Genomic DNA, 22,768 nt, shown 5'->3' with positions numbered 1-22,768 from the left:
GTTGGATGTTTGATCAACAATCCAGTGACAAGAAGGAGTAACATGTGAAATTCTGTTTGAGCTTGATGTTTTGTTGAGGCATCCTAAGCTTTTAGGCATTCACTGAAGAGCACTCTCTTTGCCTTTTTGGTCTTCTTTTGTACATGCCTGACTCATAGAACGAATTGTTTAAATTCTAAAATAGTTTGGACAGATACAAACAAGTTAAATGCCCCTGGCATCTGTTTCTTTATCCAAAATTTTTATGAAGACACACTATGAAGTTCAGAAGAAAAAAAAATCAACAAAAGAAAGAAAATTCCAAGTTCTATGGTTCCATGACTCTAAGGTATCTCTGCTGAGTGGCTCTTCGGAGACAAGCAAGCACATGTAGCTTTCCGAGGGTTGCTTTTCAGACTGAAGACAACAACACATGAAAACAATTACACAGAGAAAAGCCAAGAAAGGTTGAAAGAATTTTTAGGATAATATAATGCAGCAAAAACACAAGTTTAGAAACATCTTTGAAATTCAAACTAGATTTCCTGAGTTATTTTGGAATAGTTGAGGGCAGATGGTAAGAATCACACATGTAACATACCAACAATCCCTCCAGTTTTGTAGGGAAAGATGTGTGTGTGTGTGTGTGTGTGTGTGTGTGTGTGTGTGTGAGTATGTGTGTTTTCTTTCTTTTTTTTTTTTTTAAATATTTTTATTGATTTAAAAGGGGAAAGGAGAGGAAGGGAGACATAGAAATATCAATGGTAGAAACATTGGCTGCCTCCTGCACACCCTACACTGGGCATATGCCCTGACCAGAAATTGGACCTGACCTTCTGGTTCATAGGTTGACGCTCAACCACTGAGCCACACCACCGGGCTGTGTGTGTATGTTTTAAGAATATAGTGTTCAAGAAAAAAATTATCAGGCCAACCATTTATAATAAAATCTCTCCAAATTCCAAGAATAATTTGAAAAACGATGTTATCTGAGAATCTTAAAGTCCCCAAATACAAGCTAATTAGCGGAAGGGTGGCTTCATAGATTACTCATTACATCCAGTGTTTTAAATACCTGTTGCACAGAGATAAAAAAAAAAAAAAAAAAAAAAAAGGGTACCTGCACACCTTTTCTGCCCTCCTCTGGATATGATTACCCTCTGGTCAGCTCTTCAAAAAGGCAACCTTAGCAGAGAACGCCTCACCTTCGGGTCACTTCCTGACCTTCCTTCAGCCTCAGACCATGCAAAGTGAAAGGCCAGCTGGGCTGTAGGTCTCACATGAAGAAGACTTTCTCCGGGAGGTAGCACTTGCTCCTGCCCCTCAGATGAATGCACGTGGCCCAGTGGGCTCACTCTCCCCGCTCACCTCGGACCTTCAACGTGAACCACCGTGACCGGCTAGGAAAGCAGGCTTTCCAAGGGACACAGTTCCTCACTGGGTGTGTGTGTGTGTGTGTGTGTGTGTGTGTGTGTGTGTGTGGCTGGAAGCCTGTTTGCAGGAGAGCAGGCAACACCTCCTGAATGGGAACCTACATAAAGATGGGGACCTGCCTTCCTCCTGCTCCCTTATCATTTCCATTCTACCCTCACTTCGACTTTCTGTGACCTCTAACTCGAGCCCTCTCCTGTCTGACACACTGGACCAAGTACCAGCTTTGTAATCAAACAGATTAAATCCTAAACTGACTCTGTCACCCACATAGTGTGTGACCCTGGGCACATGAGGTCATTGCCTAGAAAAGTTAGTTCCTAGCTTCTCTCTCCCTCCCCTAAACCAAAAAACTATCCATGTTGCTGCAGAAAGGACCCTAAAGCTTGCATATTTATCAAGACAGTCCACATTTATATAGAAGATGCTCCTACAGAGGGAAGATGCTCCTATTAGAGGGACATAGGAACTGGGCAATTGGGGATAAAGATGAAAAGGATATTTTTTGTTGCATATAGGGTCATATATTTTTAATTTTATTCCTTTATTGTTGCATATCATTTTAAATGTCTACTGTTTGAATCACATAAATACATTATCCAGTCAATAAAACTATGGTAAGAAAAGAGCAAGAAATATATCTATAGAAAAATATTACTTTATGCAAATCAAATTTGCCCTTTCCACAGATAAAATATTACAATAAGTTTACTTTGTTTAATGTAGATTAGTTATGATAAAATTTTATTGGCATGGCCATAAATATTAAATGTAATGAACTTTATTATATCTGTATTATAGTATAGGCAATGAAATTTTTAAAATGGTATCATTTCAATTCCCCTTTTCATTCCATCCAATATGTCATAAAAACCTGAGTAACATGTTAACATTTGTAAAGCCACTTTAATGTTCTTCATATGTTCTGTGTAATTATGACCTCCACCCACCGACAAAGCCAGGGCCTGCGCAATGGTTCACTCCCCAGCTGCGGAAATGTGTTTTGACTTGTTCAAGGTCACAGAGCAAGCAACTGGCAGAATGGGGATTTGAACCTGGTTCTCCTGGCTCCGAATGATGACATGTTTCCTCTAATTTCAGGGCAGAATTCACACATGGAATGTTTAAATTTAGCTTGAGATACTAAAAAAAAAAAGAAAGAAAGAAAAATAAAGCGTAAATGAGGCTTCTATTGACAACACCATCATAATTCAAACATGCTGTAGTTTACATTTCAGAGGTCCCATTTCTCTATTCTTAGATCTCCAGTGTGTTGCCCAGAAGCACTTGCCACCATCTCAGCATCCAAAGAGACATATTTTTAGTATTTCCCTACTTTGAAAGGAGATCAGAGCACAGAGCTGGAAATAGTTGGTCTGGATAGAAAAACGTAAATCAAACCTTCTCTTACCCTGAAGAGTGTGATGAACTAGGATTGATGCTCTAAGTTAGCGTTTTTCAACCGCTGTTCCGCGGCACATTAGTGTGCCGCGAGATGTTGCCTGGTGTGCCGTAGGTGCAGACAAGACAAGAATTTTATAATTTTTCACTATTTTGTTTACTTAATATTTCATAATAAAGTAATTATAAAATACTTTCTTTGTGTTTATTTGATTCCTATTCAAGAGAATTACTTTATATATAGTCAATATAGGCACAGAGTTAAATTTTTTAACATTTTCTAATGGTGGTGTGCCTTGTGATTTTTTTCATGAAACAAGTGTGCCTTTGCCCAAAAAAGGTTGAAAAACACTGCTCTAAGTGGCTAGACATGCTATGCAGCACTCTACAAAAAAGATGACACCTACAGATTTAGTTCAATGTAAGGGAAAATGGTAAATCGGATTTTCATGTGTATGCCCATCATAAAAAATGTGAGGAAAGGAGAACGTCACTGACATATGTATCCCTGCTCCCACAGGCAATTCTCTTTTTATCAGTAACTAGCAAAAGCTGGTTTTCTCTAATTTGATGTTGCCATTATCTTTGGTTGAATACAACTGAGTTTTTTAGTGAAAAACATTCTGTTTAGCCCTGGCCCCGTGGCTCAGTTGGTTGGAGCATTGTCCCATGCACCAAAGTGTCAAGGGTTTGATTCCCTGTCAGGGCACATACTCAGATTTTGGGTTCGATCCCCGGTATGAGAACATATGGGAGACAACCAATCAATGTTTCTCTCTCTCTCCCCCCCTTCTTCTCTCTATGAAATCAATAAAGTGCTCGGTCCTTTGGCATTGCAATGAAGCAACTGCTGATGTAAAGAAAGTTTGGAAGGATTGTGGTCAACTCATTTCATGTTCCAATAAAAAAAATACACACATATATATATATTAGAGGCCTGATGCACAAAATTTGTGAAAGAGTAGGCCTTCCTTCTCCTGGCTGCTGGCACCAGCTTCCCTCTGGCACCAAGGACTTGGGTTTCCCTCTGGCCACCAGCAGGCACCCAAGACCCAGGCTTCCCTTTCACCCTTAGCTTTGTCCAGAAGATTGTCAACCAAATGGATCACCAAACAGGCCAGGCCGGCAGGGCAGTTAGTGAGGGTCAAACAAATGTCAGCTGAGCATTGCCTCTCACAGCTAGGTGTTGGCAGTGCCAGGGCAGGAATGTAGGCTCCGTGACTATGGCGGGGGCGGGGGGGGGGGGCACCTTCCTATGCTGCACCATATGGCTTCTGAGGGCTTGTGTTTAGTTTCCATTTAATTGAAATTCTTGTAGAAGATCATTGGCAATAGCATTAGCAGTAACCAGCTCTTTTAATTGTCAGAATAATCTTGTCTGGTTTTGTGCAGATGCTGTCCTGCTCCCAAGGCAGCTGTGAATGTGTGAACTCCTCCTCGCGATGTGGACACTACCAAATAGTAAGCAGCGCGGAAACCTTGTAAATCACCAACAGATTACTGCTTCTGTCTGCCAGCGCTTCCAATGCCAGCCAGCCTGGGGCTTTTGTAAATTTTGTTTTGTTTTGTTTTTATTGTGTTTTTTTTTTTTCTACCGGAAAAAGTTGTGATTTAGAGCAAGTCTTTATGGGCTGGGAATGAAGATATAGGCTCTCACCAATTAATGAGCTTGACAACCTGGAGAGCACAGACCTGTTATATATGCAAAAATGAACAACTCCAAAACTAGGGATCCTTTTCTCCTTCCCCTTTTTTTAATGATCTAGGACTAATTTAATAAAGCTGTCTTAATCTGGTCATAATGCTGGATGTGGGGAGGAAGGCCAGAGGAGTTAAGTGAGAGTCCCTGCTCTTTGGGGGCAAATGTAAGAAGTTTGGATCTATGACCAAGTCTGAGACACTCCCAGGATAGGCAAAAAAATAAACCTGAAAATTTTTATTCACATATGCTTCTATCTATGTGGAAGTCCCAAGGATGTGAGTGACATTACCTGGTGGTTAGATGCATTTCCCCAAATGCAAGAGTAAAAGTCTTGCCCCTGTTTGCGGACACCCATTCTGTCCGTTTCCCGCCAATGCCTCTGTCAGCTGGTCCTCAGTTTCTTCTCTGACCCACATTTCATAGATGCTCCTCAGAATCCCCACTGCTGCGAGGCCACCTGAGCCATGATTCCCATACAACTACTAGTAAAATGAGATGAGAAAACACAGACAGCACCCTGAGAACCACGGCGCCCGGCCAACCACTAGCGCTTTGTGCTTCTGAAGGTCCGAGGCCTCTTCCACATGACCCCTGGCCACCTGCCACTCCGAAGGGGCTGTTAGGGTTTTGTTTGTTGATTTTTGTAGGTTTTGCATTATTGCTATCTAAACAGCTATACACTGTATCCTCTAATCCAGTCCTCTGTGAAGCATGCATTTTTAAAGATTTAGATCAGTTCTTATATCTCTATCAATTTTAACCGAGCAATGTGTTCTGTTATATGCTGTGAATTTAGATTTAGCAGGTCAACTCCTATTTCAACACTATGGGGTTTGGAAAGGACCCTAGAGAAGCCAATAAGAAACCACACCTCTCAGGAAGTCTGGGCAAGTCCCTTTACCTCTGTTTTCCCATCAATCACCAGGGCACTGCTCACGCCACACAGGTTCTGCCCAACCTCAGGGAGCGTCATCATACCTGAGCAGCAGGCAGTCTGTCTATAACAGGACTGGAGGTGGGCACAATCAATGAGCTTCAAAGTCCCTTGGAGCTAAAATTTCATCATTATGACTATGTGGTACTCCCATTTTTCTCTAAACTTTCTGCACATTTGCTTTTTATTTTTATCTGTTTATCTATCTATCTATCTATCTATTTATTTGGTATTGCAATGGTGGAAATTTATTGAAGAACAAGCACAGACTCCCATGTGGGGAAGGGAAAGAATCTCACAGCCCAGACTCGCATGTGGGGAAGGGGAAAGAGTCCCCCACATTTGCTTCCTGAAGCTTTAATTTTCACTGGTTATTTTTAACGTATGTTCTGGACTAAATTTGGTTTGAGAAATACCTTTACTTTTTTTTTATTGATTCAATGCTTTCAGAGATAGGGGAAGAAATATATATATATATATTGATTTGTTGTCCCGACTTATTTATAGATTCATTGGTTGCTTCTTTTCTTTTTAAAATATATAAAATATATTTTATTGATTTTTTTTTTTACAGAGAGGAAAGAAGAGGGATAGGGAGTTAGAAACATCGATGAGAGAGAATCATTGATTAGCTGCCTCCTGCACACCTCCTACTGGGGATGTTCCCACAACCCAGGTACATGCCCTTGACCGGAATCAAACCTGGGACCTTTCAGTCCACAGGCCGATGCTCTATCCATTGAGCCAAACTGGTTAGGGCCATTGGTTGTTTCTTGATTGTGCCCTGATTGGGAATCAAACCCACAACCTTAGCATATTGGGATGATGATCTAACCAACTGAGCTACCCAGGGAGGAGAAGGGCCTAAATAATAGTTTTGAGTTTACGTTTATAGGCTACTTTATGTAAAAATATGAAATAGTAAATATTAAAAATGTTTTATGTTTTAACTTCCTAAATCCTACCAAAATAACAATTCCACATTCACATACGTAGCATGCCATAGAGATCACCTATACAGTGATTTACACTGAAATTTCTAAGACATTTAAATTGATTATTAAATGCCAAATCCTGTTGCTTTGCATTATAATTCTAATGGGATGGTCGCAGGACTTTAACTTGGCCATAAACAGTGTGTGCTCTGGAGTGAACCAACCTATGAAGGTGATTGGTTTTGGAACTCAACCAAGTGAGGTTAGTTACTTAATTGCTAACAAGAAACCCTTGGCAAAATGATTCTCCCGGTTAAGTGGCCCTAATATTGTTAGAATCCAGCTGTTTTTCTGTACATAGCAATACATGCATGTGAAGTTACTATACTTCATGTTCAATCAAAAGGACACATTGAAACTTCCAAGTTTATTGATATCATGCTGAGTAACATCAGGTAGCTTTTCCTTTCTTTGCGATTCTCACTCAAATAGTATTTACAGCGCATGTGCCAGGCCTGGAAGTCTTCAAACTCAAAGCACAGCCTTTCCTGCTATAAATTAACCCGTTTCCTTTTTGGTCTAAAAAAAATGCTGAATTAGCACTCCTCTCACAACCTCTTCACAGAATTTGTGATTCTTTGGTCTTATTATGCTTACTATCTCTAGGAAAGGACATGTTTAAAGCCTCTACCATTTTAATGGCTCGGTTAGAATCTACACCCAACTTAAAAACCTGGCGGAGTATTGCTTCTGAGATTGAGTCTTGCTAATGATACTGTGCTTTACATATATTACTACCTCATTTAATCCTCACACTCCAGAGGTAGTTCTGTTGTTTTTACAGAACATTTTACAGGCGAGGAACTGAGTCATAGAGAGGTTAAATAGATTGCCCAAGGTCATGGCACTAGAATCCAGCATAGCAGAATCTGTGCTCATAACCACTGCTCTGCATTTCTTATCCCTACGTTTAGCCCACTTGTTTGGTAGTCAGATTTCTAAACACAGTTAATGCACACACATACATAATTGCCTTCAGAGCATTCTTCAGGTAAGTAGTATTACTGCAAGTCTGAAGGCAGGCTTGTTCAGGAAACACACTCAAGTAATCTGAGAAAAAAAAATTATTCTCTGGCCGAAACCGGTTTGGCTCAGTGGATAGAGTGTCAGCCTGTGGACTGAAAGGTCCCAGGTTCGATTCTGGTCAAGGGCATGTACCTTGGTTGTGGGCACATCCTTAGTAGGGGGTGTGCAGGAGGCAGCTGATTGATGTTTCTCTCTCATCGGTGTTTCTAACTCTCTATCTCTCTCCCTTCCTCTCTGTAAAAAAATCAATAAAATATATATTTTTTAAAAATTATGCTCTGACCATGCCTAGCCCAGCAACATATCCCATCTTCCCCTAAACCATTCCCACCCTGTCCTTTTGCAAATGGTGCTTTTGATGGTCATCTCCTTTTTTCTTTTTGCATTTTAATTTTTTTATTGGTTAAGGTATTACATATTTGTCTTCATCCCCCCCATTACCTTCCCAACCCCCATCCCTACTTCCTTTCTATTTCCTTTTTTTTAAAAAAATATATTTTTTATTAACTTATGAGAGAGGGGAAGGGAGGAGAGGGAGAGAGAAACATTAAGGTGAGGGAGACATTATTCTGAGAGAGAAAGATTAATCAGCTACTTTCTACATATTCTGTGCTGATGATAGAGCCTAAATCCTGGGCATATGCCCTGACTGGGAGTTGAACGGGTGACCTTTTGGTGCAAGGGAGGGATGACGCTCAACCAACGGAGTCACACCAGTCAGGGCCGATGGTTATCTCCTTTTTTTAGAGTGGAATTTCACTGTAACTACCAGATATTGTGTGTGCAGCATTTAAAAACGAACTAAATAAAAATGCAGTAAAAATATACAGGTTACATAGAAAGCTATAGAATATTTTAGACTCGAATTGGTAGTTAAAAGTATAAAAAACAATCCATAAAATGACAAATGTAAAAATAATATATTATTTTGAATTTCCTATAAGACTCTCTTAGGAACAATTCTCTGCATGCCATATTCACCTCAACCACTACATGGTATAAATGTGTATTTGCAGACCATTGAGGCAAAGCTAATAACTTCAAAGTAATAGAAATAAAAACAAACGGAAACCACAGTTTGAAGGCTAAAACCATATTTTCTATAAATCTGAATCTTAGTGCTTAACCCGCCAGCGTGTCCTTGGCTTCTGAATTGAGATACAGCGCTTCCCAGTGTCACTGGTGAGCTTTCCTGGGCTCACTTCTACCCCATCTCTTGAGCGGGTTTCCAGTCAAGTGCCATAGATATTCTTGCAAAGGCCACTAAATATAGCAGCTTTTATCACAGCTCATCTTTTCCCAAGGCAAATCCTATTCAGGGTGGAAAGAAAGCTCCTGGCTAATTTATGCGCTTAGAAAACCAACACAGATAAAGGAGTATCCTTTAAAATCACCACCATGCTGAAACATAATCAGGAACTGGGAGAATTCAACAATAGAAGGAAGTCAAATAGGCTGACCTTTCCCAAGTTGTTTGAAAACAGACATGTGAGTAGAAGTTATTGGTGTGGTTTTGTGGCAGCTTCTGTTTTCCTGAGGATTTGGGAATTGGAGCAGGGAGGTGGCCTATTCTTTAAACTAGGAATAGAACTAGAAAGAATCACAACCATGCTTCTGGAGGGAGAGGTGGGGAGTTTTTCTAGCTGGGATCCATCTCCCCAAATGACACACATAGAATCACCAATCAAGAACATAAACCAAGAGTATTATTTATCCCTTACTCTGAGCCTGCACTGTCCTGCACGTTGCAGAGCTCGAGAAGAGCAAGGATGCAAAAGGAGTATTAGAATGCACTGAGTTCTTAAATGGTCTCTCCCACCAAAGAACTTAACATTTAACAAAAAAATGGTTGTATTTTAAGCACATTAGAAAGTAGTTAATTTTTAGCATTAGTTGTCAGTTTAAAAATTATTCTTTTTTCTTTTTTCCAAAAGGATCTCGGTTTATCCTGCCTGAAAACTAAAAGGTTTTTTTTTTTTTTTTTTTTTTTTTTTTTTTTTTTTTTTTTTAAGCTTTTCCCCCCCAAAAGAATCTCAGTTTATTTTGCCTGAAAACTAAAAGCTTTTTCCCCCCCAAAAGGATCTCGGTTTATTCTGCCTGAAAACTAAAAGCTTTTTTTTTTTTTTTTTTTTTTTTTTTTTTAAGTTATTCTTATAGTATCTATATAAACTGTTAAATTCTTGGGTTTTTTAACATGATCTCAAATACCTTGTATGTAATATACTGTATTGTCTGTCATCTAAGTTCATTAACAAATTATCAAAGAGCAGGGGCTGCTGAAACCGGTTTGGCTCAGTGGATAGAGCGTCAACCTGCGGACTGAAGGGTCCTAGGTTCAATTCTGGTCAAGGGCATGTACCTTGGTTGTGGCACATCCCCAGTAGGGGGTGTGCAGGAGGTGGCTGGTTGATGTTTCTCTCTCATTGATGTTTCTAACTCTATCTCTCTCCCTTCCTCTCTGTAAAAAAATCAATAAAATATATATATATATATATATATATATATATATATATATATATATATATATTTTAAAAAAGAGTAGGGGCTATTGTTATATATATATATATATATATATATATATATATATATATATATATGAAATTCATTTTTTACAGAGAGGAAGAGAGAGGGATAGAGAGTTAGAAACATCAGTGAGAGAGACTCATCGATCGGCTGCCTCTTGTACACCCGCCACTGGGAATGTGCCCGCAACCAAGGTACGTGCCCTTGACCAGAATTGAACCTGGGAACTTTCAGTTCGCAGGCCAACGCTTTATCCACTGAGCCAAACCGGTTTTGGTGAGTAGGGGCTATTGTTAACTCATGTGTTTTAGTTGGGTGTATAAACTATAGCCACTAGAACCACGCCCAGTGTTGTAAGTAGACTTACCAAATTTATACTTATCAGTCCAAAAGTAATACCCCCAAATAAAACTAGCAATACACTTCCAATACACTACCAATACTAGAAGCAGAACCCCATGGCCAGTCATTCCGTGGATTGTTCCTTCATCCAGAATTGTCCCACATTTGAAATCTGCTTCAAACCAATAATCAATTATCTTCTATTTGTCTAACCTCACCACCCTTACTCCTATGGCCGCCCTCTGACCTTCATGGGTGCTGCTGGTTTCCCATGGCCTCCCTTTCCTTCTGGCTTCCTGTCAGGATTTCATGGCCCATAGCTTTGAATCTCTCACACCAGCCTCCTCCCACATTCTCTTGTCCTCACACACCTATCCTGTTTATCCACAGTCCTGGATCAGTTTTCTCTGTATCTGAGTTGGCAGATAAAACATTCATCACTGTGCTGATAGCAGCATTGTAAACTCATCTATTTTTTTTACCTAGCTAACCTACTGGCTCTTACTGCTCTTATTCATTTCCAACTCATTGCCAAGCCTTTTGAGTCTCTTCCAACCTTCTTTTTATCCTTAAAACTCATATTTAAGGGATGCCCTCTCCTCCTCTTTTACATAAAACGAAAATAAAGGCCATCAGTATTGATCCCTCTCAATTTCTTCTTACTGCACTTTACCAATATTTGCAGGCCGTCCTCTCATTCCTTAAACCTTAGCACAATCTGCTAACACAGCCACTTCTCTGAATGGCCGCCCTGGCTCATTCTCTCAATGCTGATAGTCAGAGCTCTGTTTTCCTAGCTCCCATCACACTATAAGAAATATAATTACTATCAAAATGATAGGTTTTTAGGAATATATTTTAAATCCCCTGCTCTCTACTAGATAGATCTTAATGTTTAGTACAGGAAATAAAGACTATCTTACTTAACCTGTTACAATCTTTATGGTTTACCTTTTTCAAATAGACAATAGGTACATATTGTACAAAATTCAACAGTTACAAAGAGAAGTCCGTGAATATTCTTCCACTCCTGGGCCTAGCTACTCCATTTCTTGTGTATTCTCTAAAGATATTCTTGGACACAGTAAGCAATAAGTATGTTCTCCTCCACCCACACTTTTATATACACAGATACTATCATATTATACACAGTTATACACCCATCCATTAACAATGAATACCAGAAAGTATTCCAAATCAGTATGTAAAACATTAGCTCTTTCTATTTTATAGATACACAGGGTGGTAGATCAAAGATCATCACAAATTCTGTGTCAGAGGAGATAGAGTCGACTTCTCTCCTCTTGTATGGGGTCTGGCCTCGTGACTTTTTTGTCAATAGAATGAAGTAGAAGTGACGCTGTGTAACTTCCAAAGCTGACCCTCCCTGGAAACGCTCCCTCTTGGAAGCTGGCCATCTTGCTGGAAGAAACCCAAGCCCTGAGGAGAGGCACATGGAAGAGAACTAATGCTAACATACTCTGCTCTACAATCCCAATTGGTTTTCCATCCCACAGCCAGCACCAACTGCCAGCCATGTGACTATCTTGGACAATACAGCCTGGTTGATTCTCTAGATCACCAGACATGATCCCATAGGACAGAACTTTCCAGGTAAGCCCAGTCATACACAGAGTTTTGAGGGGGGAAAAAATCAATCATTGCTATTGTTTTAAGCCATTATATTTTGGGATGGTTTATGAATAACTGTAAGTTGCCAAAAAAACACATCGTATTTGTGTTGATTCAGTTGGTTGGAGCATTGTGCTATACACCAAAAAGGTTGCGAGTTTGATCCTGGTCGGGCACATACTGGAGGCAACTGATGCACGTTTCTCACATTGATGTTTCTCTCTTTCTCTTTCTCTCTCTCTCCAGCTCTTCCTCTCTCTAAAATCAATAAAAGATATCCCTGGATGAAGATTTAAAACAAATACAGTATTCCATCATATGAATATACTCTAATTCATTTAGCACAACCTCTACTCATGGACATTCAGGTTTTGTCTCTATTCTTGCTACCCTTTTGCTGTTACAATGAATGCTGCAATTAATAATAAGAAAGAGCTAATTTTGTATATGTGAGTGTATCTGTGGGATAAGTTCCCAAAAGTAGGATTTCTTGATACAAGAGAAAGTGCACTACTTATAGTTTTGATATTATGATTGTTATTTCAGAGATTTCACTAACTTAGATTTTTAGCAATAATACATGAAAGTCACTGTTCTCCCACATTCTCACTATACATTGTATGTTATCTTTTTTTTTTCATTTTTGTTAATCTAATAGATAGAAAATAGTATAATTTCCATTTGCAGTTCTGTTTCTTATAAATGAAATTGAGCATAATTTAATATATTTGAGAGCCACTTACATTTTCAGTCCATATCCATTGCTGAGACTCCATTGGGATGTTGCTATTTTGTTTTTGAAATATATTTTTATTGATTTCAGAGAGAAAGGGAGGGGGGAGAGAGATAGATACATCAATGATGAGAGTCATTGATCAGCTGCCTCCTGCATGCCCCCTACTGGGGATGAGCCCACAACCCGGGCATGTGCTCTTGACTGGAATTGAACCCATGAATCTTCAGACCACAGGCTGATGCTCTATCCACTGAGCCAAACTAGCTAGAGTTGGGATGTTGGGTTTTAAAAATTAATTTATAAAATCTCTTCAGAGAATTTAACTCTTTATTTACAACATTTTATAAATATTTTTTCCCCAGCTTATTTTTTTTATTTTTATTTTTTTGACTTTACTTGGAGTAGCTCTTGCCATGTATAACATTTTGTTTTTATGTGGTCAAATTATTCAGAGTGGGGTCTTTCCCATTTTGACAGTTAGAAATTCTGCCCTGGACCTTTCTAGCACTTCTTTTTCATATTCTGACGTTGTTTTAGTACCTAAGTCTTCTCTATGATGTAGATCCACACCCCTCCACCCCCACAGCTTTTGTTGTATTTCATAGTGTAGTTGTAAGTCTTGCTTGTAGCTCTTATACTCCTCAAGGACAGGAAGCCTGTCTCCTTTAGGGCCCTATCCTGAAAACTTAGCACAATAGCCATATAAAAAAAACTCTCAATACGTATTGATAACCTTATGGGAAAAAACAAAAAACATTAGTCCAGCACTGAGTTCCACAGATAAAACTGCTGTCTGACGTCTGGGAGGAATTTGTTGAGAACAAACAAGGAAGCTACATTTTGAACAAGCGTGTTGGAAAGGCACTTAAGGCTCAGTGATATAGGGATACCTTTGTCTCTTTTCTCCAGCTATATTTTCTATCTACCAGAGGTGACCGTTCTTCCTTCTGATGGCAGTTAATCAATGGAATGCCTCAGGAAGATCTAATTGTCACCCTGCTCACACAGACCTCTATAAGAGGTCTAAAATGCTGGTGAGTGGGTAGGCACTTTAAAGTCTATCACAAAAATTAATTTTAATTGCTTTCCATCCTGGCTACATGATCTCCCAACTCCTCGATAGTGGTATAACTTTGTATAGAAACATTAAGGAAAGAGACAAACCAACTCTGATATGACCTCTTAAAAAACAAATGTGAAATACATCCTAAACATCCTATAAACAAATGTGTGACATTCAAAACACAGGAAACATGTTGTTTTTGGTGCTGCCTCTGTTCTCCCAAGGAATGTCACTGCCTCAAATCCTTCCTCAGTAGACGCTTTCTGCTCTTATCAGTCACCTTCAGATTGACCTAATGATCAAAACTCCTTGCCACCTGATTGCCCCTCTAACTCTAATATTCCAGTGGCTAATGTTTGTAATGGTTCTTTTTAATCTCTCTGGTATGAAAGTACATGTGAGAAACATGTGTGAAACGTGTGCACTCAAAAAGAGATTTTTTCTTCTTCTTTTCATTCCCGTGTGCTTTAGTTAGATGAGGAAATGTCTCAGAAATGAAGGTTCAGCAAGAAACGTGAGAAGCCGCTGATATTACTTGGGATGAGATATGGCTGAGGAGAACACAGAGGATGGCATGAAGTCTTTCTTCCCAAGAATAGCCACTTCCCCTGAAAAACCTATGTAAGTGATACAAATAGTAATTCTTTTTATTTAATTGCCCTTAAATGAATGAGGTAAATTTAGAAGCTATATATCAACAAATTTTTAAAAACATTAAAATTGAGATTTTTAAAAATTCTTAGCAATAACGTATGCTTTCAATATATCAGGAAGAAGAAGAGAAAAGGAAAAGAAGACATATTTGTACTAATGTAATCCAGATCACGAGCTACATAGCACCCCACAAACTGGGAGAAAATGACATGGTCATGATAATTAATTCATTTTTTCTAGTCAGTAATTTATACTTTTTAATCTGAACTGACCAAATCCATAGTTTCCTCTTTATTTCATCAAGTGTCCTCAAATGTTATCTGTTTTACATTATCTATTGTCTCATCCAATGCTTGTCAATCTTTCAAAAAGACTCAAATAGTTCTAGTTGGTAGTTTGCTTAGAAAAGAATATTTCTATGGTTGCTTAAAGTCAACATTTTCAAAAAGCTGTCAATCCTGCCATAAGAACCTCTGGAACCTACAGTATGATTTAAAAAAAATTTTTTTTAGAAGTGCCAGTTTCACTGCCCCATTCTCTGGGATAGGTGTTTCAGCATTCCACTAGGGAAATTAGTACTGCCTGCTGACCAACACCTTCTACTTAGCGCACTGCTTCAGCAAGTGCCAGCATGCACGTCTCCTTGACTGGTGACTGCCGAGACTCATCATGCTCATAAATTTCCAGACATTTTTCTTACATGAAGTAAGGTGTTATGTAGATACATTTTTATGGCCTTTAAATATAATTATACAGCATTAATTAGAGGGTAAGAAAAAAATTGCAATGCTTCCCATTTCTTTGAAATTGTGTAAACAGAAGGCTTCTGGATATGGCACGCCAACTAAAATTTAGGGATGTGCCAACCCTGAAATATGAATATCCATTTCATTTGAGTAAAGTAAATAAATACTGAGTTCCCTTTATCTTTTAGCACAGTGCCAAGTAGCATCTTAATAAAATTTAAACTGATTTTATTTATTGGATTTTATAATTTTAAAAGACAATCTACCACAGTCAATTTGAGCATCACTTATATTGCTTGCATCAAATAAGTTTAAATCTATAAATGTATAATGATACTAAACCAACAAATTCCATCATTGGTCACCGTTGGAGAATATTAGGGAACCAACTTAATCATAAAGAATCAAACATGGTTGATGAAAGAGTACTCTTTCTAGAACTGACTGAACCAATAAATAAAAAGGAAATGACAATTAATATAACACCATTTGGCAATCCTTAAATTAATTAAGGGATTTAAGTAAAGATCAATAGCTTCAAACATTTCAAAAAGAGAAACAATTAGACATTATGTACCTCCTGACAGAATTATACTCCATCCTTTGAACTTGAATCAGATCAAACCTTTAGATCTATTGGTCAATTTATAGAAAATACAAGAAATGCAGAAAAGACACAGGAATATATTGAATGACAGCATGAGGTGCAATTGGCAAAATTCATACTGTGGAAAATGTAGAACAACTCAGTTTCTTGCATAAATAAATTGCAAGAAAAGGAGTTGGATAAATTCAGTCCTAACATTAAATAATATTTTTAGACAATATTTTATGATTTGCATCCAGAGAGCTTTTCCATCAGTCCATTAATTAAGAATTAAGATAGAGTTATAATCTACTTATAAAATTTTTAAAATATATTTTATTGATATTTTACAGAGTGGAAGAGAGAGGGATAGAGAGATAGAGAGTTAGAAACATCGATGAGAGAGAATCATCGATCAGCTGCCTCTTGCACACCCCCCTTTGGGGATGTGCCCGCAACCCAGGTACATGCCCTTGACCGGAATCGAACCCGGGACCTTTCAGTCCACAGGCCGACGCTCTATCCACTGAGCCAAACCGATTTCGGCTACTTATAACATTTTTAATGTTGCCCCATCCGGTTTGGCTCAGTGGATAGAGCTTCGCCGGCCTTCGGACTGAAGGGTACCAGGTTCGATTCTGGTCAAGGGCATGTACCTCAGTTGCGGGTACATCCCCAGTAGGAGGTATGCAGGAGGCAGCTGATCAATGTTTCTATCTCTCTATCCTTCTCTCTTCCTCTATTAAAAAATCAATAAAATATACTTTTAGAAAAATTTTTTAAATGTTGTTTTTCTTTTCTAGGGTAATAACAATAAAATTCTCAAGCCAGAAAGCGCTCTCTATTTCCATTGAGGGAAGAGAAAAAGCAAGCATGTAAAATTCTTTACATCCTCAGGTAAGGACAGTCCATTTTCCCATTCTTACCCTAGTCATGGAAGAGTTTGCTAGGCAGCCATAATAAAATACTACATACCGGGTGGCTTAAACAACAGTTTTCCCACAGTTCTGGAGCCAGAAGTTCAAATTCAAGGTGCTGAGAGGTTTGGTGTCTTCTGAGGCCTCTCTCCTAAGGCTTGTGGGTGGCCACCTTTTTGCTGCATCCTCTCATGGTTCTTTCTCTATGTGGGTGAGCCCCTGGTGACTCTGTGCTCCCCACCCCTCCCACCCCCCCCCCCACCCCCACACACACACTTTTTTTTTTCTTTTTTATAAGGACAGCAGTCAGATTGGATCAGTGCTCATCCTAGCAGCCTTATTTTAACTTAATCAGCTCTTCAAAGGCCTTGTCTCCAATGCAGTCACATTCTAAGGTACTATGGTTAAGACTTCAATGTGGACTTAGCGGGGACATAATTTTCAGCCCATAACAAGTCTATTCAGAATCTCACTATATTTATTTGTAATATCAATGTCATATGCTTAAAAGGTTTGAAATTTTAAAAGTCAACCTTGGCTCAAAAGTTAAGTCCTTGAAGTTCATGAAATTAATTACACAAGCTGCCCTTTGCAAACAGTGTGTGTTCTACCATTCCCACTCACTCCTCGACTATCAGTCTCTAGTTCTCGAACGGTGCTCTCCAAGATGGTAGCTACATGTGAACAATGAGCACTTGAAATGTGGCTGGTCCAAACTGAGATGGAAGTATAAAATACATTGGATTTCAAGAACTTGGTAAGAAAAGAGCAGAATATCTCAGTAATATTCATATTGGTTATACATTTAAGTATTTTGGATACAGATTGTTTTTAAAAAATGTGATCGCTAAAAAATGTTTTAAAATTATGTCTTGCATATATTTCTATTGGATGGTGTGTTCCAAATTTCATGTGTCCAAGACTTGCTTTGATGGCTTTCTTAGAATTCCAATTTATATCTCTCCCTGAGAATTCCTTCCCTCTTCTTGTCCCCTCCCGCACCAATTACCCAGGTCCAGAGTTCTGGCACTGTATCCAGTCCTTAATTCACATGTCAAATCTAGGGAACACTTGCCAACTTGTTAGGAAGACAATCTGAGATTTGCCATATTCACTGAAATCGTAAGTGATGAGTCGTCCTGTTGCCTTCACCTTTCCCAATACAAGAGTTGTAATAGCAGCAACTGACAGTCTGTTCTCAATTACCAGTACTGAAAAGGCTTGTGGTCTAATTTAATCAAAGCCCTGAAAGTGTGATTATGGGGATCTCTAGAATTTTGTAACAATTAATTTATATATTTGCAGCTGCTAAATCTCATGAGGGTGGATATTTTTGTTTTGTCTTAAAAGTTTCATGTTGAGAATTGTAGTCAGTATCTCGGATCAGAAATTCAGTAACCTAAAATATGGTTAACATTCACCTTTTAAAAAATGTTTCCCATTTTTAAAATAGCATTGCTGGGTGTAATTTAAAGGAGTGCTCAGACTTCAATCCCCAGCAGGGACTGCACCATTTACAGATTGGAAGCCTTGTAAAATCCCTGTGAGCTACACCCTGCTCTAAGCACTTTCATACAGCTGAGAAGTGGAGAGGAAAGAAAGTGCTCAATTTGCAGAGTGAATAATTAAAGAAAAGATTACTTAACCACTTTTTTTTTTTTAATTTTCAAAAGCTGTTAACTATATCCCACTGCCAATTGGATCTACTGAAAATGTATGAATACCAAAAGCACCCTTCTCCAAATCCCTAACCTTAATGGAAACTTATCTTTATATTTGAGAGGGGAAAAAATATAAGCAAGTTGCATTGTTTCTCAAATATATTAAGCATTATTGTTAAAAATTTTTTATTTGTGAGCATGTAACTCAGCTTCAGTGGATGTTTTATGTCCAAATTATGCCAAGCATACCTTCTAAATTCCTTAACTGAGTAAGTTACACTTAACATCAGCACTTAAGATTTAACTTTTCTCTAAAACTTGCATTTTGAAATTAAATTTGTAAAAAATCCTATTTTAGCAAGCTTTATTATATCAATTGGTAAAACTTTATTTTACAAGCAATAGGAATTGGATCAAATGATTATTATAATCCAGAGGAAGTATTTTATAACCATAGCAAATGTCATTATACATACTACCAACACAGATTTAATAGACAATACTGAACTGTACAAGAGTTATTTATTTTTCCTTAATCTCAAAGCTATGTTTAGTAATACAAAAAAAGCCATATTAACATTTTTCTTCCATTAGAAAACAATGTGATGTACAAAACTTTGGATGAAAAGATATATGTCAAATCTCATTTAATCACTTGGTGGAAAACCCACCACTCCATCAATACCACCCAAAGTGTTTTAGGCAATGATTAAAATAAAAATAATGCATCTTAATAAATTCCAGCTGTTAAAAGAGCAAACCTAGCAATATAGTTGACTACACAATATTTTCGACTATTCAGGAATTACTTTTTAAAATCCTTTTTCTGAATCCTACCACATACCAGGCACTGTACTTGGCCAAGCAGATGTTTAAGAAAAAGTTAGTAAGGTGGGCAAGACCTGATACAGCAGTCCTTTGGTCACCACATTTGACTTTGAACTTGCAAACATCCTCCAAAATCAAGAAACCCCAACTCAGGTACACGCTTCCAAACATTATGTGATCTTATTAGTGGGGAAGGAGTTTGATGAGGAGTCATGAACTATTATTTGATCCATTATTCCAATTAAAAGGCATTTCAAAAACTAATTAGTTATGAGTTTAAGATTTGGCATTCAGTTGTTACAAATGTGGTTCACCGACTTACTGTGAACCCAAGGCGCACTGCAAGGTAGTAAAGCCAGTGTGCGTAAACAAGTGTTCTTTGTATTTAAGTAAGTAATGGTAATTGATACACATCTTTATCTTAACATCCAACTGAGTTTAGGGTAAAGAAATCCAGTTATAAGGTGGTAAAAGCAAAGGAGGTAAACTAGTAAGGATTGTTACTATACAATTATTATTCTCTACCTTCTCCTTTGAGTAACAAGATGCTAATGCGCTACTTTCATTAAAAGAACTGCTTACAATTATTGACTTGAGACAAGTACTTAGGCCCATCAATTGACAGTGTTGTCCATTCATCACCATTACTTCTTTACATAAGCCTGTTTTCCTAAGGTATAACACATAATCTATGCAATAATTTGGAAATCAGCCAAGCATTAAGCAATTACAATGGTAGGTAATACAGCATCAATTTTTGAAACACATCTGGCCCCTTTTCATGACCCATCTGCAGTGTGAATTAAATGGACTCAGTCATTATCAATTTAAGTTTCTGGATCTGTGTAACAAAAAGATTGTTTTATGAAATTTCCACAGACATTTAAATTGTCTTCGGTCCCATACTTTTGTATTGAATGACTTATTCTGACATGCTGTATAACTACGATAAAAATAACTGTTCAATTTTTAAATGAAAACTAAATGCAGATAAATGGTAACAGATTTGACATGGAATGTTTTAAGATCTTCCAGTATGTAATCTGACACTGCTGATGATTAATTTCAGAGTTTAAAAACTTCAGATTAAAAACCACAAGATAATTTACTGTTTGCTGACATGCAAGATCTTCCTCAAAATTATCCTAAGACCTAGAAATCTCTGTATTTTACCAGAACATAAAGAAACACAACAAATTTGTACATTTTATTCACATTTATTTTTTGCTTTTAGTGTGCTCACAGAAAATTAGAACACCTTAAGCAGGAGTTTAATAGCAATTTTTGTAAGCAAAGTTACATTCCATCTCTAAGTCAAATTGGTCAAAGCTTCTCCAGTATTTACAAAACATGATAGACAAGATGCTACACAAAACCATTGCATCTGAAGGTTTTTTTTTCCTTTATTCTCAAAGACGACTGGAAAAGAAAGCATTGTCTGCTGTAATCAAAAACATACCACAGTATAAACAGTAACCATTCCACTTATCACAGCTTTGTTTTGAGTTTAAAATTTGTGTTTAAAAGGTCCAAGATGACTGCAGTTTTACAAAAATGGGCAGGGTGGAAAGTTGCAAACTTCATGTGCTTCTGGGATATCAAGATTTGTTTTTATACAATAGTCACAGTTAAAAACACCCTGCTGGTAATACATAATTACACTTTATTAAGGTCATAAACCAGCAATAAACAATAAGCCTATACAACTTGTAGTTCTACTTAATCACTGACTGGTACAGCTAACATGAGATAAGTGAAAAGTTCCTATGGTTTAAATGAACGCCTAAGACTATAATCTTTTTTAAAAATCTGAGTATTGGTGTTTTCTCTTTCCTTAGTCAAGACTTGTAGTGTTGTAAACTTGCCTCACAAAATACATCCTAATAACTTTTCTTAAAAAAAAGAAAAAGAAAACAAAAACAAAAAAACCCTAAGCCTTTACACCATCATCTGTAGTGGCACAGTGTCTTGGCAATGCTATGCACCACTGACATTTCCCCATGGGGCCCCTCTCACTTCATCGGATATCTATCCCTTTTTGACCCACCCATCTCCTTCATATATGGGCATGTCCATAGATTGACAAAGAAAGTTTACATTTTTTGAATAAAAAAGATGCAAAGTATGCAAAAGACATTAATACTGATGCAAAAATAAAAAATAAAAAAATAAAAAAGAGAGAGAAACAAGGCAGAGGAAGGTGTGGTAAGCTCTCCTCGACCTGTTGGAATGGTGGCGACAGTATGCTTTGAGATGGGATCTGTGGGGAGGGGGGGTAGAAAAAAAAAATTGGCTGCTTTTAAAAAAACAAAAAAAGGAAAAAACAAAACAAAACAAAAATGACATCTTTTAAAATCAATCCCTGGTTGTAGACAAGTTCTTCCAAAACCAGTACCTGGCACCACTCCAACAAACAAACAGGGGGGGGAGGAGAAAAGTTCTTCGATTATCTCAGAAAAAATCCTGCCCTTTTTTTTTTTTTTAAATTTTTACTCTGCCGCCTCCGCCGGGGGGGCCTCCGGACTGCACTCAGGCTGGGCCTCCAGGGACGGGGCTGCGCTGGCCGCCGAGGCCGCGCCGGCGGCGGCCGCCTCCTCCGCGGGGGCCGCCTCCCGCTCCGGGGCCGCGCCGGGGCCCGCGGCCGAGGGCGCCTCGCAGGCCGCGGCCTCCTCCGCCTTCTCCGCGGCCTTGGCGGGCTCCTCCGCGGCCTTGGCCTCCTCGCTGCTGGCCGCCGGCTTCTCGGGCGCCACGGCGGCGGCCGCGGCCTCCTCGGGCTTGGCCTCCTGCGGGTCGCCGCCCGCCGCCGCCCCCTCCTCGCCCGCGGCCGCCGCCGCCTCCTCGCCCGGCGCCCCCGCCGGCTCCCCCGCCGCCGCGCCCGCCTCGGCGCCCCCCGCCGCCGCCTCGTCCTTGCCGCCGTCGGGGGCGGAGGCGCCGGCCGCGCCCTCGGCCTCAGCGCCCTCGCCCGCCTCCTTCTTGTTCTTCTTGAAGGAGAAGCCGCTCAGCTTGAAAGACTTCTTGAAGGAGAAGCGCTTCTTTTTTTTTTTCGGGGTCTCGTTGCTGGGCGAGGGCGTGGCGCCGTCCTCGGCTTTGGGCGACGACGTGGAGGAGGCGGCCGACGCCGCTTCCCCCTCGGCGGCCGAGGGCGAGCCGGGCTCGGCGGCCTCGCCCTCCGCGGGGGCCTCCTTGTCGGCGGGGCTGGCCCCGGCCCCGGCCTCCGGGGCGGCGGCGGCGGCCGAGGGCTCCTCTTTCTCGGCCGCGGCGGGCGACGCCGCCCCGCTGCCCGAGGCCGCGGGCTCCTCCTTGTCGGCGGCCGGGGCGCTGCCATTGGCCTGCAGCTCCTCCTTGGCGCCCGGCTCGGCGGCCGCGGGCGACGCGTCGCCGTTCACCTTCACGTGGCCGTTCTCCTGCGGAGCAGAAAGCGCGGGAGCGTCAGTGCGGCGGCCCGGGCAGAGCCAGCTCCCCCCCACCCGGGGCCCTCATCCCTGGATGGGGAGGCGGGAGCCGAGGCCCAGACTGGGTCTCCAGGGAGGAATACGGGCAGTGCCATTTGGGGCGCGCTAAAGGCGCAGCAGGCGCCCCAGCTCACAAGGGCCGAGCCTACAACGTGGAGAG

General features: G+C 39.8%; 1 protein-coding gene and 1 long non-coding RNA gene across 2 annotated transcripts in view; one reads left to right on the top strand and one right to left on the bottom strand.

Moving 5' to 3' along the window:
• Nucleotides 1-11,566: 11,566 nt before the first annotated feature.
• On the top strand, nucleotides 11,567-17,577 carry LOC311625992. The gene is made up of 3 exons (XR_014795606.1): nucleotides 11,567-11,947; nucleotides 14,236-14,385; nucleotides 16,554-17,577. It is a non-coding gene; the product is annotated as an uncharacterized lncRNA (long non-coding RNA).
• A 2,776-nt stretch (nucleotides 17,578-20,353) lies between these two features.
• MARCKS (myristoylated alanine rich protein kinase C substrate) overlaps nucleotides 20,354-22,768 on the bottom strand; it is a 4,669-nt gene continuing 2,254 nt past the window's right edge. Inside the window, exon 2 of the mRNA XM_084890826.1 lies at nucleotides 20,354-22,560. Within this exon, the coding sequence (XP_084746952.1) occupies nucleotides 21,646-22,560 (915 nt within the window). The 3' untranslated portion in view covers nucleotides 20,354-21,645. The remainder of the gene's footprint in view (nucleotides 22,561-22,768) is intronic.

Source organism: Pipistrellus hanaki (assembly GCF_964339955.1).
Source record: "Pipistrellus hanaki genome assembly, chromosome: 7".
Taxonomy (NCBI): domain Eukaryota; kingdom Metazoa; phylum Chordata; class Mammalia; order Chiroptera; family Vespertilionidae; genus Pipistrellus; species Pipistrellus hanaki.
The sequence above is the reverse complement of the archived record's forward strand: the minus strand, read 5'-3'. Positions and strand labels throughout refer to the sequence as shown.